The sequence below is a fragment of the Mytilus trossulus genome, chromosome 8, assembly GCF_036588685.1.
Source record: "Mytilus trossulus isolate FHL-02 chromosome 8, PNRI_Mtr1.1.1.hap1, whole genome shotgun sequence".
Classification (NCBI taxonomy): domain Eukaryota; kingdom Metazoa; phylum Mollusca; class Bivalvia; order Mytilida; family Mytilidae; genus Mytilus; species Mytilus trossulus.
Genome location: NC_086380.1, coordinates 39,419,487 through 39,441,322, shown reverse-complemented (window position 1 = coordinate 39,441,322; position 21,836 = coordinate 39,419,487). Strand labels below are relative to the sequence as shown.

General features: G+C 32.7%; 1 protein-coding gene across 1 annotated transcript; it reads right to left on the bottom strand.

The window, feature by feature from the left end:
• Positions 1-1,148: 1,148 nt before the first annotated feature.
• On the bottom strand, positions 1,149-4,220 carry LOC134727656 (uncharacterized). Its single transcript, XM_063592037.1, has one exon. It carries the CDS (start codon positions 4,218-4,220, stop codon positions 1,149-1,151), a length of 3,072 nt encoding a protein of 1,023 aa, XP_063448107.1.
• Positions 4,221-21,836: the final 17,616 nt, after the last annotated feature.

Genomic DNA, 21,836 nt, shown 5'->3' with positions numbered 1-21,836 from the left:
ACAACTGATTTTTAATTTGATATATCAATTTACAATATTGTGATTAAAAATCGTTTTTAAAAATAAGTATATAGTTTTGTAGTCGCACGCTATAAATTTTCAAATTAAATTGCATTATACATGTTATAGAAATGGTATTTTCTGACGGTGTAGATAAATAAACTCATAATAGATAGCAGGACTAAATTTTGTATATACGCCAGACGCGCGTTTCGTCTACAAAAGACCCATCAGTGACCCTCGAATCCAAAAAAGTTAAAAAAAAGGACATATAAATTACGAAGTTGTAGAGCACTGAGGACAATTATTCCTAAAAGTTTTTACAAATACAGCTAAGGTAATATATGCCTGAGGTAGAAAAGCCTTGGTATTTCAAAAAATTTAAATTTTGTAAACAGGTCATTCATAAATATAATCATATCAATGATAATTCATGTCAGCACAAAAAAATACTGACTACTGGGCTGGTGATACCCTCGTAAAATGTGTATCACTGATTATAAACAAATTATAAAACATCGTAACAAAGTCTTTAGAGAAAGCATCTTGATGGTAGAGAAAGCATTTTGCTGATAGAAAACAAATAGTTTAAATATACCACCAACTTCAAATATCAACGATCGGGTTCATGAGTCGTTTGTTAGTCTAAGAATTAATGCAGTTTTCATTTGTGGTAATAGTCCTGTATGGTGAAGAGGGATTAAGGTCAAGCAAACCGAGAGTAATTGAATTAAAAAAACAATTACATCATCAGCTATTTATTTCTACTATTGACATGGATATTGCATCGAAATTCAAAATCATTACATTGTGAATTAGGAACATCATAGCTTGAATATTGTTAATTATTTACAAAAGCGTGCTACCATTTAAACATGTTTAGTCGAAAACCAAGTAAGTGATTGTTGAAATAGATAATCATTAGAACGGATGGCCTGCCTCTTATTTTTTATTATCGAACTGTAAAAAAAAAGATTGCATACATGTACTCGATAACAAAGATCTGTGAATATCAATATTAGGCTGTAAGCTTATGTTATTATACATCATTGGCTTTAAAATATTTGACTTTGGGCGTTCCTGATGAAGTGAAATCCCCCAAAAGTGCTTCAGATGCATGTAACTTATTACGTGTTTTTTTTTACTGCTTACATATGACACCCCTTATACATGTTATATATGATAGAAGAAACTGTTTTTTCATTGACCTCCTCTGGAGTCATTCTTCGCTCAATCATTGCTTGGACATCTGATAATTTGAACTCCTCTAAATAATCCAAGGCGGTTTTTCCTTCTTTATCTTTAATTGACAAGTCGGCACAATTTGACAAAAATATCGAAACTATTGAGATCAAATTGTGAAGATGACGGACATCAGAACGTTGTGGATTGTTTATACTTAGTTGGTTATACTGCATAATAACTCTGTGTAGTACCGTGCATCCGGAAACGTCAACCTCGTTCAGGTGTACGCCTTTGGCTACCAAAAGACGAACAACATGAGGACGCATCGATATGCACCAACTGTCGTCGTTTGTATTTACTGTGCATGCATTGTGTAAAACGCTATTACAGTCAGTATCTTTTGTATTTATATTTACATTGGAGTCATTAAGAAAGACATATAAAATCTTCAAGACATCTGGTGTCATTTTCGACACCAAGAGATGTAGCGCCTTTTCATTGTACAAACAATCTTTATTGTAGTTTACGAATTCATCGAACATGTCCCATTGTGAAACTGTCGGATATATAAACAAATAATGAAAAACTGTGTCACCGTTATCGTTTTCTAAGTTTATCTTAGCTCCGTTGCGAAGTAACTCAGTTACGACAGGTGTTGGAGTATTCATTCTTAGGGCCAGATGAAGAGGTGTCTCACCTTGATCATTCTTTCCATTAATGTCAATTCCTTTATTAACGTATTCTGATATCGATGCAATCGATGGAATGGCAGAATACAATTGACTATATGACCTTACCAGATAGTGAAATGAGTTCCCCATGGTGTATTTCATATTGGAATACACATGATCTGGAATTAATTTCAGAATAGAAGCTCGAAGTCTACTGGATTTGGCAGCATCTTTGTAGTGAGTAGCGTCATCGATTTTAGCACCGTGATTTATCATTTCACATAAGCATCTATGAACGTATTTTTCATTTCCGTTCGATAAAATGCACTGGCTTATCACAGATTGTTCTGCATGGTTTGTCATGTTTGGATTTGCTCCTTGGTTCAGAAGGAATTTAACGCATTCAAACATATCAAGCCTTATGCCCAGACTTCCCCGCACAGCAGTCATCAGTATTGTATTACCTTCCTCATCTTGTAAATTGATATCGTCCTTAGAATCTTTGAAGAGAAATGAAAGGATGCAAAGCAAGAGGTATTCATTTTGTAACACCTGTGAACATCGTTTGAAGACGCTATGCTTTGACGAGAAATCATTGCTTTCACTCACATTCTCAAATAGTTCTCGACAGTTTGCTATATTTCTATAAGAATCTATAATTGCTAGGTTTGCCCATGAAAAGACACAGTTTCGACTGTTTTTGCAATTCTCAACCATCTGATGTATTACAGTTTCCGATAAGTTTAACTTAGTCAATATATAGTCAAGTAAAATAGGATTGCAACTGGAAGGAAAGAAGCCTTCAGGCAAATACAGACTGTCAATGCATGCACCAGCCTCAATTAGTTTTGATATTATCTCTGTTGATGTGTCAATAAAATCAACACCGAAATCCTGAATGGATAAAACGAAATGCATAGGTTGCCACTTTTGAATACAAAAGCTATTCACGTTGACGCCATTTGACAGTATATAAACTGCTTTATTTGTTCTGCATCTGCATTTAAGAAGATAATGTAAGGGAGTTTCTTGACATTTGTTAGAGTTATTTCGATCAGCCCCGTTATCTAAAAGTAAATGCATGATTTCCTCGGACTCCTGTCTTTTAAACTTATTAAAAGCTCGACAAGCACATGCGAAATGTAACGCAGTGTTCCCATGACAATCTTGCATATTTAAGATGTCTTTCGTAGTAATTGCGTTTGCCTTACTTTGTTTTTCATCATTGTATTTCAATATTTCTGCTATTATGCTCGGTATGTTGCGGATTCTTTCAAATGGAGATAAAAGATAATGGAAAATAGTATGTCCTTTCTCATCTCTTTCTGAAGCATCAATGTCATATTTGAGAAAGACAGAGAGTGTTTCAATATTCAATTTCCCTTGCAAAACGGACCACATGAGAACGTTATAGTTACTTTTACAATGATCATAATTTATTTCACAATCTGATAGTTCCAGATTATCGGAATGAGTTTCGGAATCGCAAGCATTAGAACAATCATCAGAACTGCTTAAGGTAGCCATTTCATATTGAACATCTTGCGAGCATAATACTTCTACTGATGATGTTGTTTTTTTCCCCGTGGAATGAGTAACCCAATTTTGCAGATAGATTTCTTTTGTTGTGATGGAATTATCATCTTCAATGCCCCTAGAATATATTATTTCACCCACCCCCGAGTCATATGTTTCACTTACGGAATTTCTTGATGAGTATTCTTTGGCTTTATGAATTACTACTGCGCCGTTAGACAAAAGCAAATGTAACATTTCTGCAGTTGCAGCATAGAAAATTGGCGTCCTTCCATGGACATCTGGAGAATTTAGCAAATTTCTTTTGTTTTCTGCTGTCATCCGTAGACATATAAGTGAAACTAGTGATGCGTCAGTAAAGTAGTGTAAAATATTTCTTCCTTTTTTGTCGGTGTGATGCAAATTGGGATGGAAGTCCAAAAAACTTTCCAGGATATCACTGGATCGAGCGCAAAAAATAGGTGTCTGTCCAAATTTATCAATATAATGAACGGTACATCCTCGTTCTATGTAAAAATAAACTAGCTCTTTGCTACGAACATGATGCAAGATGCTCTTGTCATTTTCATCTTTAAACTTAATATTTGTATCAATATTGTGGTCAATAAGATACGTTGCCATCTTCCTACTGCTACACACAATTAGTAAATTTTCATTGGCCTTGTACTGAAATTTTGATTTCTTCATAATGAGATTGAGTGTATCAACATCATCTTGCTCTACACAGTAATATAAAGCTGAATGTAAATCATTATCAAATGCATTGATGTCAATGTCATATTTCAGTAATAATTCGATCAGTTGAACATGTCTTTTCTTTACAGCCATTATCAATGGCCGGTACGAGACTGCGTTCTCTTTAAATTGGACACCAGACTTTAAAATCAACTCCACATTTTCAAGATTGATTTCTTTGGAACCGAAAATAGATGATTGCAGTGGGGTTATTCCATTTTGATCCTGCAGATTGCAATGATCACAGTTGTATGTCTGTTCTCGCTTTGACAAATGTAACGAAGTATTTACATCTGCGTGTAATTCGATTAATTTTGAAATGAAAGTCTTTGGGAATCTGCGCTGACTTGCACATTGCAATTTTGCCGATGCTTGAGTCCGAACGAAAAATTTGTCTTCCAAATCTTTATACATATCTTCCATAAGTAAACGTAGCAATACATTATCTTGCCCTACGGCTGCACTTTAGTATAAAAGAGATCCATTCCATAATGCTCTATTCTTCTGACTTCTCTCTGTCATTTGAAGTATGAATCTTATTTGATGTTTGTCTTTTTCTTTTACTTCAGTAAAAATGCAACAGGAAAAACATGGGGACGTAAATGCGTTATGTCTGCAAACCTGTTCGATACACCCATGTTCGAACTCGGCGACCAACCGTTTTGCTAGAAATATGTGACAATTTCGTGGTACCACAATACCTTAGTCGTCTTTTGAATGATTGCTTCCATCAACAAATACGTTTTGAAAAATAAACTCAATCGGAAAATACACCAGTGCCTCCTCTGGCATCATTTCTCCAAAGGAAGCACATACGGCATTGGATATACATTTATATCTGAACATAACCAATTCTTTTTGTACCTGCAAGAACGACTGTGATTTTTCCAAGACTTTTATAAGCATCGCTTGTATTTGTTTTGGACAATCTGCATTACTAGTATTTAGTAGAACTTTCAAAATATCATTATTTGTTGCCTCAATAGTTTCCAGTAAATTGCATTTCATTAGTCTATCATCATCCATTGCCAACAAAACCATAAATGTATATAATTCTTTATCTTCTCGAAAAATCTGTTTAATCTGTGTAATCAAAAAAATTGTAGGGTTTCGAAAAAAATTAAGACCCCGTTTGTAAGCCGTTGCATTTGTGAAAAGCATGTCGACGCAATTCGGAAAACTTGGCGTGTCGAATTGACAAATAGCAGTTACAGATTCCTCATCTAATAAAACAATATTTATGGAACTTATTGGAGTGTTGTATTGGAAACCTCTCAAAATAAAATTATCTAAATGATTGATAAGTTTACCAAGATCGTTTCTTATAATAAATGTGCTATTCTGTTTGGAATAAGTTTTCTACATGTACACCCAAACTTCGAAACCGAAGCTGCATATCTTTGGAATAATTGAGTAAAGGTTTCATTTTAATATGTGATTACAAAATCTCTGAATTTATAATTTACCAGTAATACATAGATTCGTAAAAAAAAAAACACGTCACAACCGACAAAAGCATAAAGAACGTGTTGTGAGATACAGACACCGTAACTTCGAAAAAATAAGAAAAATTATTGATAGGAAATGAAAAATGGTTGTTCAGATTTATAAAACGACCTTACAATTAATAAAAAATCTTCTGTTTTTGTTGAAGTGTAGTGTAAAGAATTGAAAAGTAGAACTCATTACGTGAAAAAACAAATCAGAACTCTATTTAGAAAAAAATATTTCTACTTATGTTGTATTGTTAAACCACTGTCCTAGGTTAGGGGGAGGGTCGGGATCCCGCTTACAAGTTTAACCCCGCCTTATTATTTATGTATGTGCCTCTCACAAGTCAGGAGCCTGTAATTCAGAGGTTTCCGTTTGTTTTTGTGCTACATATTTGTTTTTCGTTAATTTTTATCTATTTAAAATAAGGCCGTTTGTTTTCTCGTTTGAATTGATTTACATTGTTTTATCGAGGCCTTTAATATCTGAATATGCGTTATGGGCTGTGCTCATTGTAGCTCACTTTATCCCTAAAAGATCAAAAAGATTTAATATCATCTTATTTAAATGGTAAGAATAAAAGGATTATGATTTTGTAAATTTATTTTAATGATGTCTCGAGCAGTATTAATGTTTTCTCTCATTATAAATCATGCTATGCGTTTAATAAAAATATATAGTCATAAACTACTTTTAACTACCTTGACCAAGTTCAATATCACACATTAATCTGTGACGTGTATTCTATCATTGCATTCATGTGCTTCCCATCCAAAACTTTTATCAGCATCTTCGTATACAACACTAGGACAACACATAGTAAAAACGCAGCATCTTCTTGCGTGTTGCCAAGCGGTTAGACGTCATCATACCTTTGTATCAAAATCTAAGCAACATGACAGTTTGGACAGTTCATCAGCTGTCTTGTATCTCACTTGATGAACTGTCCAAAATGTGATGTTGCTAAAATTTTGACACAAAAAATGATGAATATTTAGGTGAACAATGTTTGCCATTTGAAATGTAAGCAAACAACATGCTTCCAATAAATGCTATTGTTTTAAAAATTACTAGAACACTACCGCGAAATGGCGGGCATATACAGCTTGTCAACTGTTGTAGGATGATTTTTTTGGTAAGAGATGTTAAGTATGGAGAATTCATAAAAGGTAACAAAAGCTCTCTCCCTTTTCCAAAGTCCGATATTTGTTTCCTTTCAGTTAAATACAATTACTTTCGTGTTTCTGGCCTCAGACCACATTTATTTTTCTCCTTTAAATTAGCTACAATGCATCTTTTAGTAAAAGTCAAATTGAATTAAAAACTTGCAACGCTTCAATCATGAAATGAATGTAACTGCTTATATATAGACCTTTATTATACTAATAAAATATGCTTCTAGGACAATCCATGAGTGCTTTTTCTTTTGAGAGCCTTATTAACATGCTAATGGAAGGATATGCATCTTGTAAAAATGACTAAGACCGACAAAGGCTTTTTTGAAGGGTGGTAGGAGCGGTCCTGATCGCGAAATCCCGGGCTTAAAACCATGAAATTCCGAGATGAAGAATTTAAAGAAATTTATATCTCGAAATCCCCAAATCCAAGGATCAACCCCCAAATCCCGAGCTTAAAAACACCCGATCCCGACGTCCCGAAAAAAGTCCTGCCTCCCTCTAATCTCTGCTCTACTTTCATTTTAAACAATTAATATGTATGCCCCATTTATGAGCTTTACGTTATCTAGTATGTGCATCCGTGCGTTCGTTCGTCAGTCCGTCTGTCCAGCTTCAGGTTAAAGTTTTTGGCCGAGTTAGTTTTTGATGAAGTTGAAGTCCAATCAACTCAAAACTTGGTAAACATAGTGCCAACGTGACATACGTGTACTATGGACTGACACATTCTTGTTTCCACATGTTTTACTCATTTTAATATATTTAGTATAGTATAGTAGTATATATAATCGTAATTTACATGTAGATAAACGCGAAATACAATTGCCCTCTTTTAGGAGGTATGCCAGTTTTGGTTCTTGCGATCTTAACACCATGATAAGGAGAACACTCTGATTGGCTTATTTATTTGTCATTTTTGTTATTTATCATACGATTTGTTGTACTTGTGTCACATGTTTCGCTTATTTTAATATATTTGCAACTGATATGACCCTTTAAATAGTTAACATTTCAAATAAAACAGTAGACAGAATACAGTCTCAATATATTAAAGTAGTATAATCGTAGTTTACATGCAGATGGAATTGTCCTCTCTAAGGAGGTATAATAGGTGTGTGTCTTGTGATCTAAACACCATGATATGGATAACGCTCTGATTGTCTAATTAAATTTTCTTTTTTATTATCTTTCACACGATTGGTTGTACTTGTGCATGTTTCAACACGGATGTCTAATCTATGACTAAAAGTCAGTCCGATGACGGAGCAATTTCCGGACTCCTTTTTTGTCGTTTTTTTTTTTAAAATAACTCAATCTGAATTATCATAAGAATGGATGACAAATGCAACTACGCATGTTAATTATAGAACATAGAGGTATGATTATTAATTTACCGTAGAAGGAAGAGAAGCGACACACAAACTGAGGCCTTCTCGTCTAATAGTTTAGATTTTTTTTTTTTCATATATGTATTTATGAATTGAATATTTTTTACAATGGTATAGTATTTGAGATTATTTGCTTTATCCAATATAATGTATGAAACATGTACTTTACCGTCCATTTTATTTATGATGTTTCCATTGACATTCTCGTTGGTATAAATAAAGGCCACAGTGTATACCAATTCATACATTGTTTGAGAAAAAAAAAACCTGGGTTACAACCTTAAACTGATGGAAACGCATCTAATATAAGAGGATAACACACGCATGTGAATCGAATACCCAATTATTTCCCTTATTAATCAAATACAGTTTTATGCAAGTTTGGGGACATATTCTTTTTTCTCTATATAAGACTGCAAAATTTAGGGTACTTTTTCATATTTTCTGATTTTAAGGCAAATTCTAGGAGGGTCATGAACGGCATTTAAGAGAGCACAAATGTTTTGAGTATTAATGGGGTCATTATATACAGTCCGCCAAAAGATGAGCATCACCTATTTTTATTGCATAGATTTTTTTTCAAATTCAAAAAATCAATTATTCCACGAAAAAGGACAAGTTTTAATATAGCCTTACCGCTCATTTAGTATTCCTGATGTCAATATTTATTCATACTTGTATCTTTTTAAAGTGATTTATAGACCCTTTTTCATGGCTTTGATTAAACGAAAATTATCTTATTTTCTTCCTTATTTAAAGCCATAAGAAACCTCAAATAAAAAAAAAATGCATATGTTTTTTATAACTTAATGGATAGTTTTCATTATAAAAATTATGTACATATACTTTTTTCTGAAGAAAATTCTTTAGTTTATTCATATTTAGAAGAAATTTACTTTATTTTAATTGCTTCCTTCCAGCAAGCAATCCCCCCGACATATTTTCCGTATGCAATTTGACCTCAGTGTGACCCATCTCGTAAAAATCCGGCGATCACAATACGCATGGATGTCCTTAAAATAAACTATTATCTGAACTTACATGTTAAACACGTGCTATCTTTCCATGCTTTTTTGTTTATTTATGGTCGATCGTTAAACTTCGGCTTCAAAACACGAACTTTAATTACTTGCCATATTTTCACAACAACACTGACCGATTGAAAAAAAAATTGACGATTACACGAAATTTACACGAAAAAAATGATAAATTCGTGAACAGAAGACAACGTTTATTATGTTTGTTTGCATAAGTTCAAGAATTGGAAGAACATTATTGTTCACCGGGCACTCGTTTCTTCTGACTTTAAGTTATTTGTAAACTAAAATTGCTGAAACTTTTTTTAATAAATTGCTACTATCATCTTATTCAAGCTACTAACGCCATCGTATTCCTTAACATTATTTTCTTATTTCGAGTGAATTGAGGTAAAAAAAGTCTATTGTTCTCTGATCAATTGGTATTTGATTTTATTCGACATCATTGTAAACATTTCTAACATTCAACTTTTAGAACATGCACAAATAAAAAGAATCTGAATCTATTCTACAACTGTGAGCTATAAGTTTATTTACAGGTTTAGAATATACGGTTAATTTTGTGAAAAAAAATAAGCGCCTTCATGTTGACCGTAGTTGTGTTGTTGAGATTGTGGTTTATTCTTTGATCTTTCAGTTTCAATCATGATCGTTTTTAGTAAGCTGTTATCAATAAAATTTTTGATGAACATTCTAAATTTGTCGGTAGCGGTCGGTACATATGGGATAACATGTCTCAATTCTGGGGTTTGATCATCATAATTTGGTACGCGATTTTTATACATTTCATGCTCATAATCTTGGTTTGGTACTATGTTTCTATTTATATCTTCGATGCATATGATTTCTATTTCAAAATCATTCTCGTGGAAGATATCATAATGGTTACGTTTGTAAGTATCAATATGAGTTCTGACTGCTTTCTTATCTACATCTTTTCTTGATTCATTTGTGAATATGATTCCATGTTTTGTTTTGTACAATCCCATTGAGCCATACAATTCTCTAACCATTTTTGGACCTTTGCCTCCCTTGAAAAAATTTCCGCGTTTAACCTGCGCAACTATCTTAGCATTGCTGCGAGGGTCTTCAATTAATATATCAACACCGAGATCATTTTTCCCACCAGAACGACTCAATGATAAGCTCGGATCCATCACCGTGGACAGGTAATGCAATGCAAACTTTTCCCACAAGTCTGATGGTCTATCATCTAATCCAGGTTTTCTGTTTCCAGGGTAGTTAGTGTTTGTCAATCCATTCATTAAATGTTTGAATACTATTTTTAGTTCTGCTAAATTTGCTTTATCTAAATACGTCTTTGCAAGTACAGCTGTCGCACCGTATTCAGTTTGAACTTGACTTTTAAGTCCCGTTTGTCTGTTAACTTTGTGCCTGTCACTCAATGTTGACGTCAGTAAATTCAGAAATGTTGCCCATTCGGTTAAATTGAGTTGAACAATTTCAACTACTGTCTCGTTTTCATCAACTGCCTACAATGATAAGAATAGAACTCACTCAGATATTAATAAAATGGATGACATGTATTACGTGTTATTGTTGTTTTTTAAGGTAAACGTTTGATGCTGACCAAGAAGATTTAAATCAAGAGTTCCAAATGATGAGATTGAAATCATCACTTTGTAAATTTTACGGACGCCAACACGAGTTTGATGACCATTATGGAATAACCGTAACGTTTCTTAAATGATATCGGATATGTTCCTTACGTCGTAACTACAATTCTCTTCCCCTTCATTAATTTGACCTACCGAGTTAGACAATTACCGGATTTGTTATCTCATAAGCAAAACAACGTGTTCCACATGTGTAGAACGTTATGCTTACCATTTCGGAGCACATGAGATCACCCCTAATTTTTGGTGGGTTCGCAGTGTTTATTATTTTGTTTGCTGTGTTTTGTCCTGTGTACTATTGTTTGTCTGTTTGTCTTTATCATTTTTACCTATGCACTGTGTCTAAACCACACCGGCAAAATTTGTTCGGACTCGATGGTATCTAACATCCGGCACAGTGACGGAACATCAATAGACAGAAGAAAGATAAATTTTAACTATTATTTTTATTTTTATTATGATATCGAAATATATAAATACATGTACAACTATTTTCTATTGTGAAATGCAATACTTTCTATAACTGTTCTATATTAACGGAGAAATAAGTAAACATGCAAGTCAAATGACGAATTGAGTGAACCTTGCCTCGAAATTGTTTAATTTCCCTTTAAATTGTTCACATTGTACTAAAGAAAGGTACGAAAGGATAGATACTGACACAGAGATTGCAAAACTTGTCATTATGAGCATCCAAATACTAGTATTTCTGTATATGGAACGAAAGAAATGGATTATGTCAAATTAAAATACACCGGTTTTATCATTGTTGATTACTACACTATCAACCGGTTTCGTCTATATATATCACCCTTTTTTTCATTTTTCTAAAACCAACAATTTTTGAAAAGTAACCTTAACATGGATCTGAACATTTTTGAATATATATTTATTGTAAAGTAAACTTGGCGTGTTTAATTTTATTTTAAACGGACACTCTTGGACATAGGTATTTAAAGTAAAACACATTTACCAATTGAAAGGCGTATTCATTATTTTACTGATCTTCAAACTTATTTTAAATGGAATATTAATAATCAATAGCAAAGACTGATATCCAATTATTTTATAACATTATAATATTTTTTTTGTATAGCTTTTGAGATACATCGCAATATGTGACCCCCCCAATTTTTTACAAAAAAACACCACTAAATAACACTTAATAAACACAATTTTAAACATCTACAAAAAGTATATAGAAGTTAAGATTTATATTACTAAGAAGTGTGTAAAATTAGATGCAATAATGATAAATCGTTTTTGAGATATGGTGCGACATGTTAAAAAACACACTCCTGTTTAACATACAAAGTCCTGTAACTCAAAAAGATTTAATTTGATTTTCACTAAAAGGGTAACAGATCGTGTAACCATTATAAGAAATAACTTTAAGTTTCATGAAAATCAAATAAGCTATTCTCAAGTTACGATGCGACATGTTTACGCTGGAAAAAGGGTAGACAGACGGGCGGACAGAATGACTGATAGATGGCGGAATGGACGGATGGAAGGAAGGAAAGACGGACGGACGGATGTACATGTATACAATAATACGTCTTGTCAAAATCTATGAAAAAACCTCTTAATTAAAGGTCAATAAGTTTTTTTAAAGATATCTGCCAATTCAATTATTTTCTTAGTAATTTTTGCTATATGACTTTCATATGTTTGAAAATAATGGATAAAAATTGATAAAAAGAACTTTAAATTCGTAATTTTTAAAAGGGCAATGCAATAACTCTTTTCGGAACTTATGTGATAATTGTATAGTAAATGGACATATGGTACAGCTCAATACTTTGAAGATAATCATCTGTTACATATTTGTTTTTCGTTCATTTATTTTTATATAAATAAGGCCGTTAGTTTTTTCTTTTGAATTGTTTTACATTGCCCTATCGGGGCCTTTCATAGATGAGTATGTGGTATGGGCTTTTTTCATTGTTTAAGGCCGTACGGTGACCTATAGTTATTAATGTATGTGTCATGATGGTCTCTTGTGGACAGTTGTCTCATTAGCAATCATACCACATTTTTTTTTAAAGAATACTATTAGTACCATGATCACATTATTATACACTAGTCCCAACAATTCGGATGATGACACATTTATTAAACTATTGAATAAAAAAATCAAATTTAAATATAAATCTGTGATTCTACTGTATACATAACTTTGATGAACTATAGCTAGTTAGAAATTGACCTATATTTAAATCATATTGGTTCTGGATGTTTTTCTCTCTATTCAATATTCATGTTTATATTTTAAATTGCGACTCTCTATAGTGGCGTTCTTTCTATCTATGCGTATAAACCAAGCGACAAAAGACTTTTTTGTTAAATCAGTATTTGTATGTTTCAAACGTCCATAATTATTGACGACGAGAATATGCTTAAATTTTCCCCTAATTTACTAATATATCTATCCAATCGAACTAGAGATAAAGGATACTACAGGTACAGTAAAGTAGATCTCATAAATTGACTTTCCTGTTGAAATTGACAATGAGGGTCGGTTGAAAACAAGACTTTATGACATAAGAGATGATGTCAGTTTTTCTAACTTTGAACTGCCTATTTCTAAAAGTTCACACCCGTGAAGTTGAAATCATCCCTTCGTTGATTTACGGGCGCCATCAAGAGTTGGTTGACCATTATAGAATAACCGTTTCACAAATGAGATCCCCTTCCCTTTCACGAATGTGACCTACTGAAATAGACCATTTATCGGATTGTTATTACATAAGCAACATGCCGAGTGTATATATGGGGCAGGATCTGCTTAACCTTCTGGAGCAACTGAGATCACACTTAGTTTTTGATGGGGTTCGTGTTGCTTATTCTTTAGTTTTCTATATTGCTTCATGTGTACTGTTGTTTGTCTGTTTGTCTTTTTATTTTTAGCATTGACGTTGTCAGTTTATTTTCTATTGATGAGTTTAACTGTCCCTCTGGAATCTTTCGTCCCTCTTTTACCCTATAAAATTATGTAAATATATTTTTATTTTATCAAATCTTTTTGGGAATTATTAAGATTTTAACAAACATTATTCTTCACACAAGAAATGCTATTTACCATGTTTACCAATAAGCGTATGTCTTTAGTAATGACTAGTATATCACTATCTGACACGAAATAGAAAGAAGATTATTACAACTTGTAGTTTTAAAATATGAAGTTACAAGGTATCGGCTGTGTCCACAAATCAATACCAATCAATACCCTCAGAAGTGAAGCGATTCATAAACGTGCATTTTTAATTGTGAACAAACAATCAAATGTTCACGTCTTTTTTACCTGTTTAAAAACTGTAGTAATAATGTTATCTCAATTTTCAAATATATTTCATAGAAACCCAAACTAAAATATAAAGATGTATATTTTTGACCCAGAAATGTTTAACTGCAATGAAATGTATAAAAGTACCTACAACTGTTAAATTCAAGAATATGTATACATGATAAAGCCATGAGAATTTTCGCAAAAGGTTTCAAACCATTTAACAATAATAAAAAAAAATCCGGAAGTGACATTGTGTAAACCGAAAGAAGTTACTTTTTGTTCTTTGTATATATAAAAGTATATGGAACCAGATATTTTGGGAATTATTGTCAAGTAAATATTCAAATATTATCGAAGTAACATTTTCAAACCGGAAGTAACAAATGATCTCCCTTATTGAAATAATATTATATAAAAACCATATATTTTGGGAATTAGCCTACAATAATAAAATTAACGGTACTAATTTTCTCGTACCAGATGCGCATTTCGACAATACATATCTCTTCAATGATGCTCGTGGCCAAAATATTTAAAATCCAAAGTTTATATAAAAGATGAAAAGCTATAATCCAAAAGGTCCAAACGTATAGCCAAATCTGAAAGGGAACAGAGCTTTGCATGAGGGAAATATATATAAGCTATTATTAGACGATTGAAATAACATTTTAAACTTAATTTGACAACTTTTGATTTAAAATACATTGTTTTTGGTGGAAAGACAAATTTTATTTGCATTTGTTCTTTTATGATTTACATTTCCAGGATCTTTATCATATTAAAATTTTTTTCAACCATTTCTGCTCATTTTAAAGTATCCAAACTGACGATGTTATTAAGTGTGTAAAATGCCAGAAAATTAATTTCGACGTAGACTGTTTGCAGTCAGAAAATAGCTTATTTTGACCAGAAGCAGTAATTTCGATCTGAGCAGGTCTTTCAAGACCACAAAATGAATATTGTAGTCATTTTCGTTAACATTATACAAAACTGTCTAAAAATCTAATGAACAGTTATAGTATGACTGTCATCAAAAAGAATGCCACCTGACGTGAACTACAATGATTTGGTACAACCTGCAACTAAGGTAAATAAACAAATCCTATTATTAGAAAATAAGCATTTCAAGATTGCATATATTCTATACAACCCAGTAGCCTTCTTTACATTTCTCTTCGATGATTTTGAACAAATATAAATGCATTGTCTTACCTGTTGCGAAAATCCTTGAAAGGATTGCTCCCTGTCCATGTCTAAGTCTTGATCTCTGTTCGTCTAAGTAATGTAAGATACTAATATAAGTACATATTCGTGACAAAATGTATGCGGACTCGATTAATTGAAAAAACTATGTACACCGCAATAAAATCAATAGTAATAAAGTTTTTCACTTTTCTGTGGAAAGAACTATTGTTTTTCTTCTGATTAATTCTGGTTTTTTGTTTTTTTTCTTCCACCTCATTTTGTTCTTGCGATAAAAAATTGTTTCGCAATATGTCGCTTAGATATTTTGTATATAATATCGAACAGTTTATGCGCTTTTGACATTTACCCTGCGTAACCGAATACTTTTCTTTGTAGGAGTTATCTCTCCAACACTGTTTTCCTTGTGTCCACTTCTCCTTCGCAACCGTTAGAGATTAGGACAAATTTGTTTTATAACATTGTTTGTTATATCCTTTGCAAGATTTGTCCCATTTTGACCGAAGCAATAAAATGCTCCATATGAGAGTTATTTCCCTTTATGCATTTGATATACGTGATATGCATTTTCATCTTGTAAATCATAAGTGATGGAGACCTAGGATCTTTTGATATGAGGTACTTGGTCCAAATTATGAAAATTAGGTCAAGTTCAAAGATCAAGGTACACGATGTAATATTCTAATTTTTGTATTCGGCTTATTTTTACTTATTAACAAAAAAACGCATAAGAGTCAACAAAATATTTTTACTAACTGTGTGACATTTCAAAACACGTACATTTTAATTGCAAGGGTACGTTGAACGTGAAAGGGAGTTTCCCCCCCCCCCCTATTGTATTTAAAAAATTCGGGTATGATGATATAACTTATTAACCAAATATAATTAAGATTTATGGTCTTTAGATTTAAGGTCCTTGTTTAATGACCTTGACATTGATCTCAAGGTCTAAGCTTAATTTGACGTTCTAGATTTTGACATTTGCTTTTATCTCATATGTATACATGATAAAGCCATGAGAATTTTCGCAAAAAGTTTCAAACCATTTAACAATAAAAAAAAAACATCCGGAAGTGACATTATGTAAACTGGAAGAAGCTACTTTTTGTTCTTTGTATATATAAAAGTATATGGAACCAGATATTTTTGGAATTAATGTCAAGTAAATATTCAAATATTATCGGTGGTAACATTTTTCAAACCAGAAGTAACAAATGATATCCCTTATTGAAATAATATTATATAAAAACCATATATTTTGGGAATTAGCCTACAATAATAAAATTAACGGTACTAATTTTCTCGCACCAGATGCGCATTTCGACAATACATTCTCTTCAGTGATGCTCGTGGCCAAAATATTTAAAATCCAAAGCTTATATAAAAGATGAAAAGCTATAATCCAAAAGGTCCAAAAGTATAGCCAAATCTGAAAGGGATCAGAGCTTTGCATGAGGGAAATACATATAAGCTATTATTAGACGATTGAAATAACATTTTAAACTTAATTTGACAACTTTTGAATTAAAATACATTGTTTTTGGTGGAAAGACAAATTTTATTTGCATTTGTTCTTTTATAATTTACATTTCCAGGATCTTTATCATATTAACATTTTTTCAACCATTTCTGCTCATTTTAAAGTATCCAAACTGACGATGTTATTAAGTGTGTAAAATGCCAGAAAATTAATTTCGACGTAGACTGTTTGCAGTCATAAAATAGCTTATTTTGACCAGACGCAGTAATTTCGATCTGAGCAGGTCTTTCAAGACCACAAAATGAATATTGTAGTCATTTTCGTTAACATTATACAAAACTGTCTGAAAATCTAATGAACAGTTATAGTATGACTGTCATCAAAAAGAATGCCACCTGACGTGAACTACAATGATTTGGTACAACCTGCAACTAAGGTAAATAAACAAATCCTATTATTAGAAAATAAGCATTTCAAGATTGCATATATTCTATACAACCCAGTAGCCTTCTTTACATTTCTCTTCGATGATTTTGAACAAATATAAATGCATTGTCTTACCTGTTGCGAAAATCCTTGAAAGGATTGCTCCCTGTCCATGTCTAAGTCTTGATCTCTGTTCGTCTAAGTAATGTAAGATACTAATATAAGTACATATTCGTGACAAAATGTATGCGGACTCGATTAATTGAAAAAACTATGTACACCGCAATAAAATCAATAGAAATAAAGTGTTTCACTTTTCTGTGGAAAGAACTATTGTTTTTCTTCTGATTAATTCTGTTTTTTTTTTTTTTTTTTTCTTCCACCTCATTTTGTTCTTGCGATAAAAAATTGTTTTGCAATATGTCGCTTAGATATTTTGTATATGATATCGAACAGTTTATGCGCTTTTGACATTTACCCTGCGTAACCGAATACTTTTCTTTGTAGGAGTTATCTCTCCAACACTGTTTTCCTTGTGTCCACTTCTCCTTCGCAACCGTTAGAGATTAGGACAAATTTAGTTTATAGCATTGTTTGTTATATCCTTTGCAAGATTTGTCCCATTTTGACCGAAGCAATAAAATGCTCCATATGAGAGTTATTTCCCTTTATGCATTTGATATACCTGATATGCATTTCCATCTTGTAAAGCATAAGTGAGAGAGACCTAGGATCTTTTGATTTGAGGTACTTGGTCCAAAAAATAAAATTAGGTCAAGGTCAAAGGTCATGGTCATATTCTAATTTTTGCATGTGGCTTTTTTTTTACTTATTACCAAAAAAGCCAGTTATAGTATGACTGCCATCAAATTGAATCAAATATGAACAATTACAGAATTGATCTCTGATAATTGACTGAAAGACAGTTCAACACTGAATCATTCATTGCATAGAAATGGAATTTTCTAATTAGATTGTATCAAATTATATATTAAAACATCATGTACTAGTAATGGGTTGGACAATGTGTTATTGTTGTATAAAAACTTTGTAGACTGAATATAAAAGTTCAATGAAAAAAGTTTATATTATGCTGACAAGCGTTTCCTTACGTTGTAAATGCTGGAGTAACCATGGTTATATAGTTCAACCTGTCACTTGTATAAAAACAATTTATTTGGAAACAAAGTGATCTACTAGGTTAAAATATGAAAAAACACAGTAGGGTATAGCATTCAATATTGGATTATAAATGCTATACACTATAAAAACCAACAAAACTGTCAACAATGAAAACGCGAATACAGCCTGTATATAAATTGGTTAAAGAATATACATTAGCACTGTACAAACAAATAAAACAAATGCTCTAAATAATGTTTTTTGATTTAAATATTAAACCCATATGTCTTATCTACTTACATTTTTAAAATGTCAACCAAAATTATTAATTTTGATAAAACCGTACCAACAACCTACATTTATCATATGGGGTACAGTACTATCGCTTATTCTTGCTTCAGCGACTTTTAACAAAAACGTATCGTTCTAATTTATAGAATAAATAGGTGGCAATGTAACTAAGTAAGGTCAATAAACAAATCCTATAATATTTAAAAATATGCATTTCGAGATCGCATATATTCTATACAATCCAGTAGCTTTCTTAACATTTCCTTTTAATGGTTTTAGATAAATGTAAACGTAAATGTAATGCCTTACTTTTTGCGAAAACCCCTGAAAAGGATTTATCCGGTCCATGTCCAAATCTTGATCCGAACTTCATATAATATGTGCATTTGCAAGCAAAAAAGTCGACAGTGAAACACGTGATAATGTGACGAGACAAATTAACCTTCAAAATTAGTTCAACAAATGGTTATGCCTATACATGGTTATGTACCTGATCATTTTCCATGAATTTCCAAGGTAACATTCTAAACATGGGAGATAAACATTGTCATTTAAATACCTCGATAAAGAATCATCAAGTTAAGTTATTATACCAATGTGTGAACACTCAGTGTTCCGTTACGACTTTACGTCACGTTCTACACTACATTAGATTTAAACAACACTAATCGTCCCATGGCTGTTGACAAGCATCAAATTGTTATATATGTCGCACACGATATAGGACGATGACCAAGAAGTTGTCCGGTAAAGGAGTGCGTATTGAAAAAAAAAATTACATTGATAGGAATATATTTGTTTAGTTTGTTAAACATTGTTAAATGTGTACAAGTGTTATTTTATGTCCACTGTAATTAATTTTTGCATATTAACGTTTTGGTTGTCGTCTGTTAAAGTCATTAAGTCAAATGGCTATCCTGCTATACGAGATGAATATAGCATATTCTCCAAGGTCACGTAGTAAATTCTTTTATATGATGTATATGTTTTATTTTGGTAAACAAAGAGTTGGAGAATATTTGGAGATTATTTAGGTCAGTTGGAGAATATTTGGAGATTATTTAGGTCAGTTGGAGAATATTTGGAGATGATGTATATATAAGGTTCAGATTGTTGTTATTCTAGGCACAACATTTTCTAGATACATCTATGAATTATTATTTCTTTATATTTTTGTCCGCACAGTATTGGACGCTGTTGCGTGGTTCCGCTCAGTATTGGACACTGATGATTGGTTTTGTCCGTACAGTATTGGACACTGTCGCGTGGTTCCGTTCAGTATTGGACACTCATGCATGGTTTTGTCCGCACAGTATTGGACACTGTTGCGTGGTTTTGTCCGCATAGTATTGGACACTATGCGTGGTTTTTGTGTATGCAAAGTATTGGACACTGTTTAATAAATAGATTAGTGAATTTACTTGTATATTTCTTTGACAACAAGACTACAGATTATTGGATTATTTTGTTTACGAATTATCCGTTATTTCAATATAAGTTTAATGTTACTCGACCGCCATGGCAAATTTGTATATGTCGAACTAAAGTTAAGATTAATATTTAATCTGAATTATGTTTTCAATGAGTGCATATGGCATTTAACACATTTAGTTAAACGGTTCTTCCGTAATACATAAAACTATTGTAATGCCTATGAGAGCAGATATAAGTCACTTTTTGGCCCGTATAAATGATTGACACTTTCTTGTACAACTAAATAATGTTTATTTTTTTCCTATAATAGTTTACTTTTACATGTTTTACAAAGGACTTATAATAGGCCACTTAGGACTAGAAAGGGCGCTGTTACATGTTCATGTTTTTCATATTATGGTGGAGATTTATGCATCAATAAATAAATTCAAAATTTCATAGATAAAGAACCACAAATAAATGTGTAGTTTAACAATTTTAACCAACGTGCAGGTTTTTCTTTGATAATACCGAAATTCACTGAACTGGTTGACACAAGCCACCTTACATAACAACTGCTGAAACAATCATACTTTTTTTTTTTATGTCATTAACCATTGTAAAGACTAATACTTTATTATGGCTCAACCAAAGACCTACGCAGAGGCTGAAACAGTAAAGTTATAGTTGTTAATTTGACTTTTTCTTGGCTTCATATTTTCTAATTTGATAGAAAACTAAATAAAATACAGTGACAAACAGTAACACATGTTTTGTACTTTTTGATTGCTATGGTTTCGATGACACCTGATAACCCTTTATTTTCAAGCCTACAGCCTAAACAGATTTCGTTTTTCATCACAAGTATTTGTAAAAATTGCCAATTAATTTCGATAAAACACACACACATAATATATGTCGTGTGGTCTAGCGGGACGGCTGCAGTGCAGGTGATTTGGTGTCACGATATCACAGTAGCATGGGTTCGAATCCCGGCGAATTGACAGATCTAACATTGTTGGGTTGATGTTTAGACGAGTTGTATTTTTTTGGTTCTTCCCTCGCCGGGATTCGAACCCATGCTACTGTGATATCGTGACACCAAATCGCCTGCAGTGCAAATTTACAGATCTAACATTGCTGGGTTGATGTTTAGACGAGTTGTATATACATTATGTACACAGCCATGTATCACCATCATTGATGGCGATCCGATGGATACATCTGTTGTAGGGTTGTCACTGACTCAGACGTACTTATAAATATAATTATTTTCTGTGACTGTATCTTACATTAATTTGTAGGATCCTTTACTATAGATAATTTAGCTGATCTGTAACAATAACATCTTCATGCCTTTCATATCATGTACTGTAGTACGCCGCTAGATTAAAACTGACGTGGAAAGGTAACACACGGCCAGCGAAAGCTTTTTTTTTGAGAGCCCAGGTGGTCGTGTGGTCTAGCGGGACGACTGCAGTGCAGGCGATTTGGTGTCACGATATCACAGTAGCATGGGTTCGAATCCTCGTCTAAACATCAACCCAACAATAATAGATCTGTAAATATGCTTACGCAAATATTTGGTTCTTCCCTCGCCGGGATTCGAACCCATGCTACTGTGATATCGTGACACCAAAACGTCTGCACTGCAGCCGTCCCGCTAGACCACACGACCACCTGGGCTCTCAAAAAAAGAGCTTATGGTGGGCATGTGTTAACTTTCCACGTCAGTTTTAATCTAGCGACATTCTACT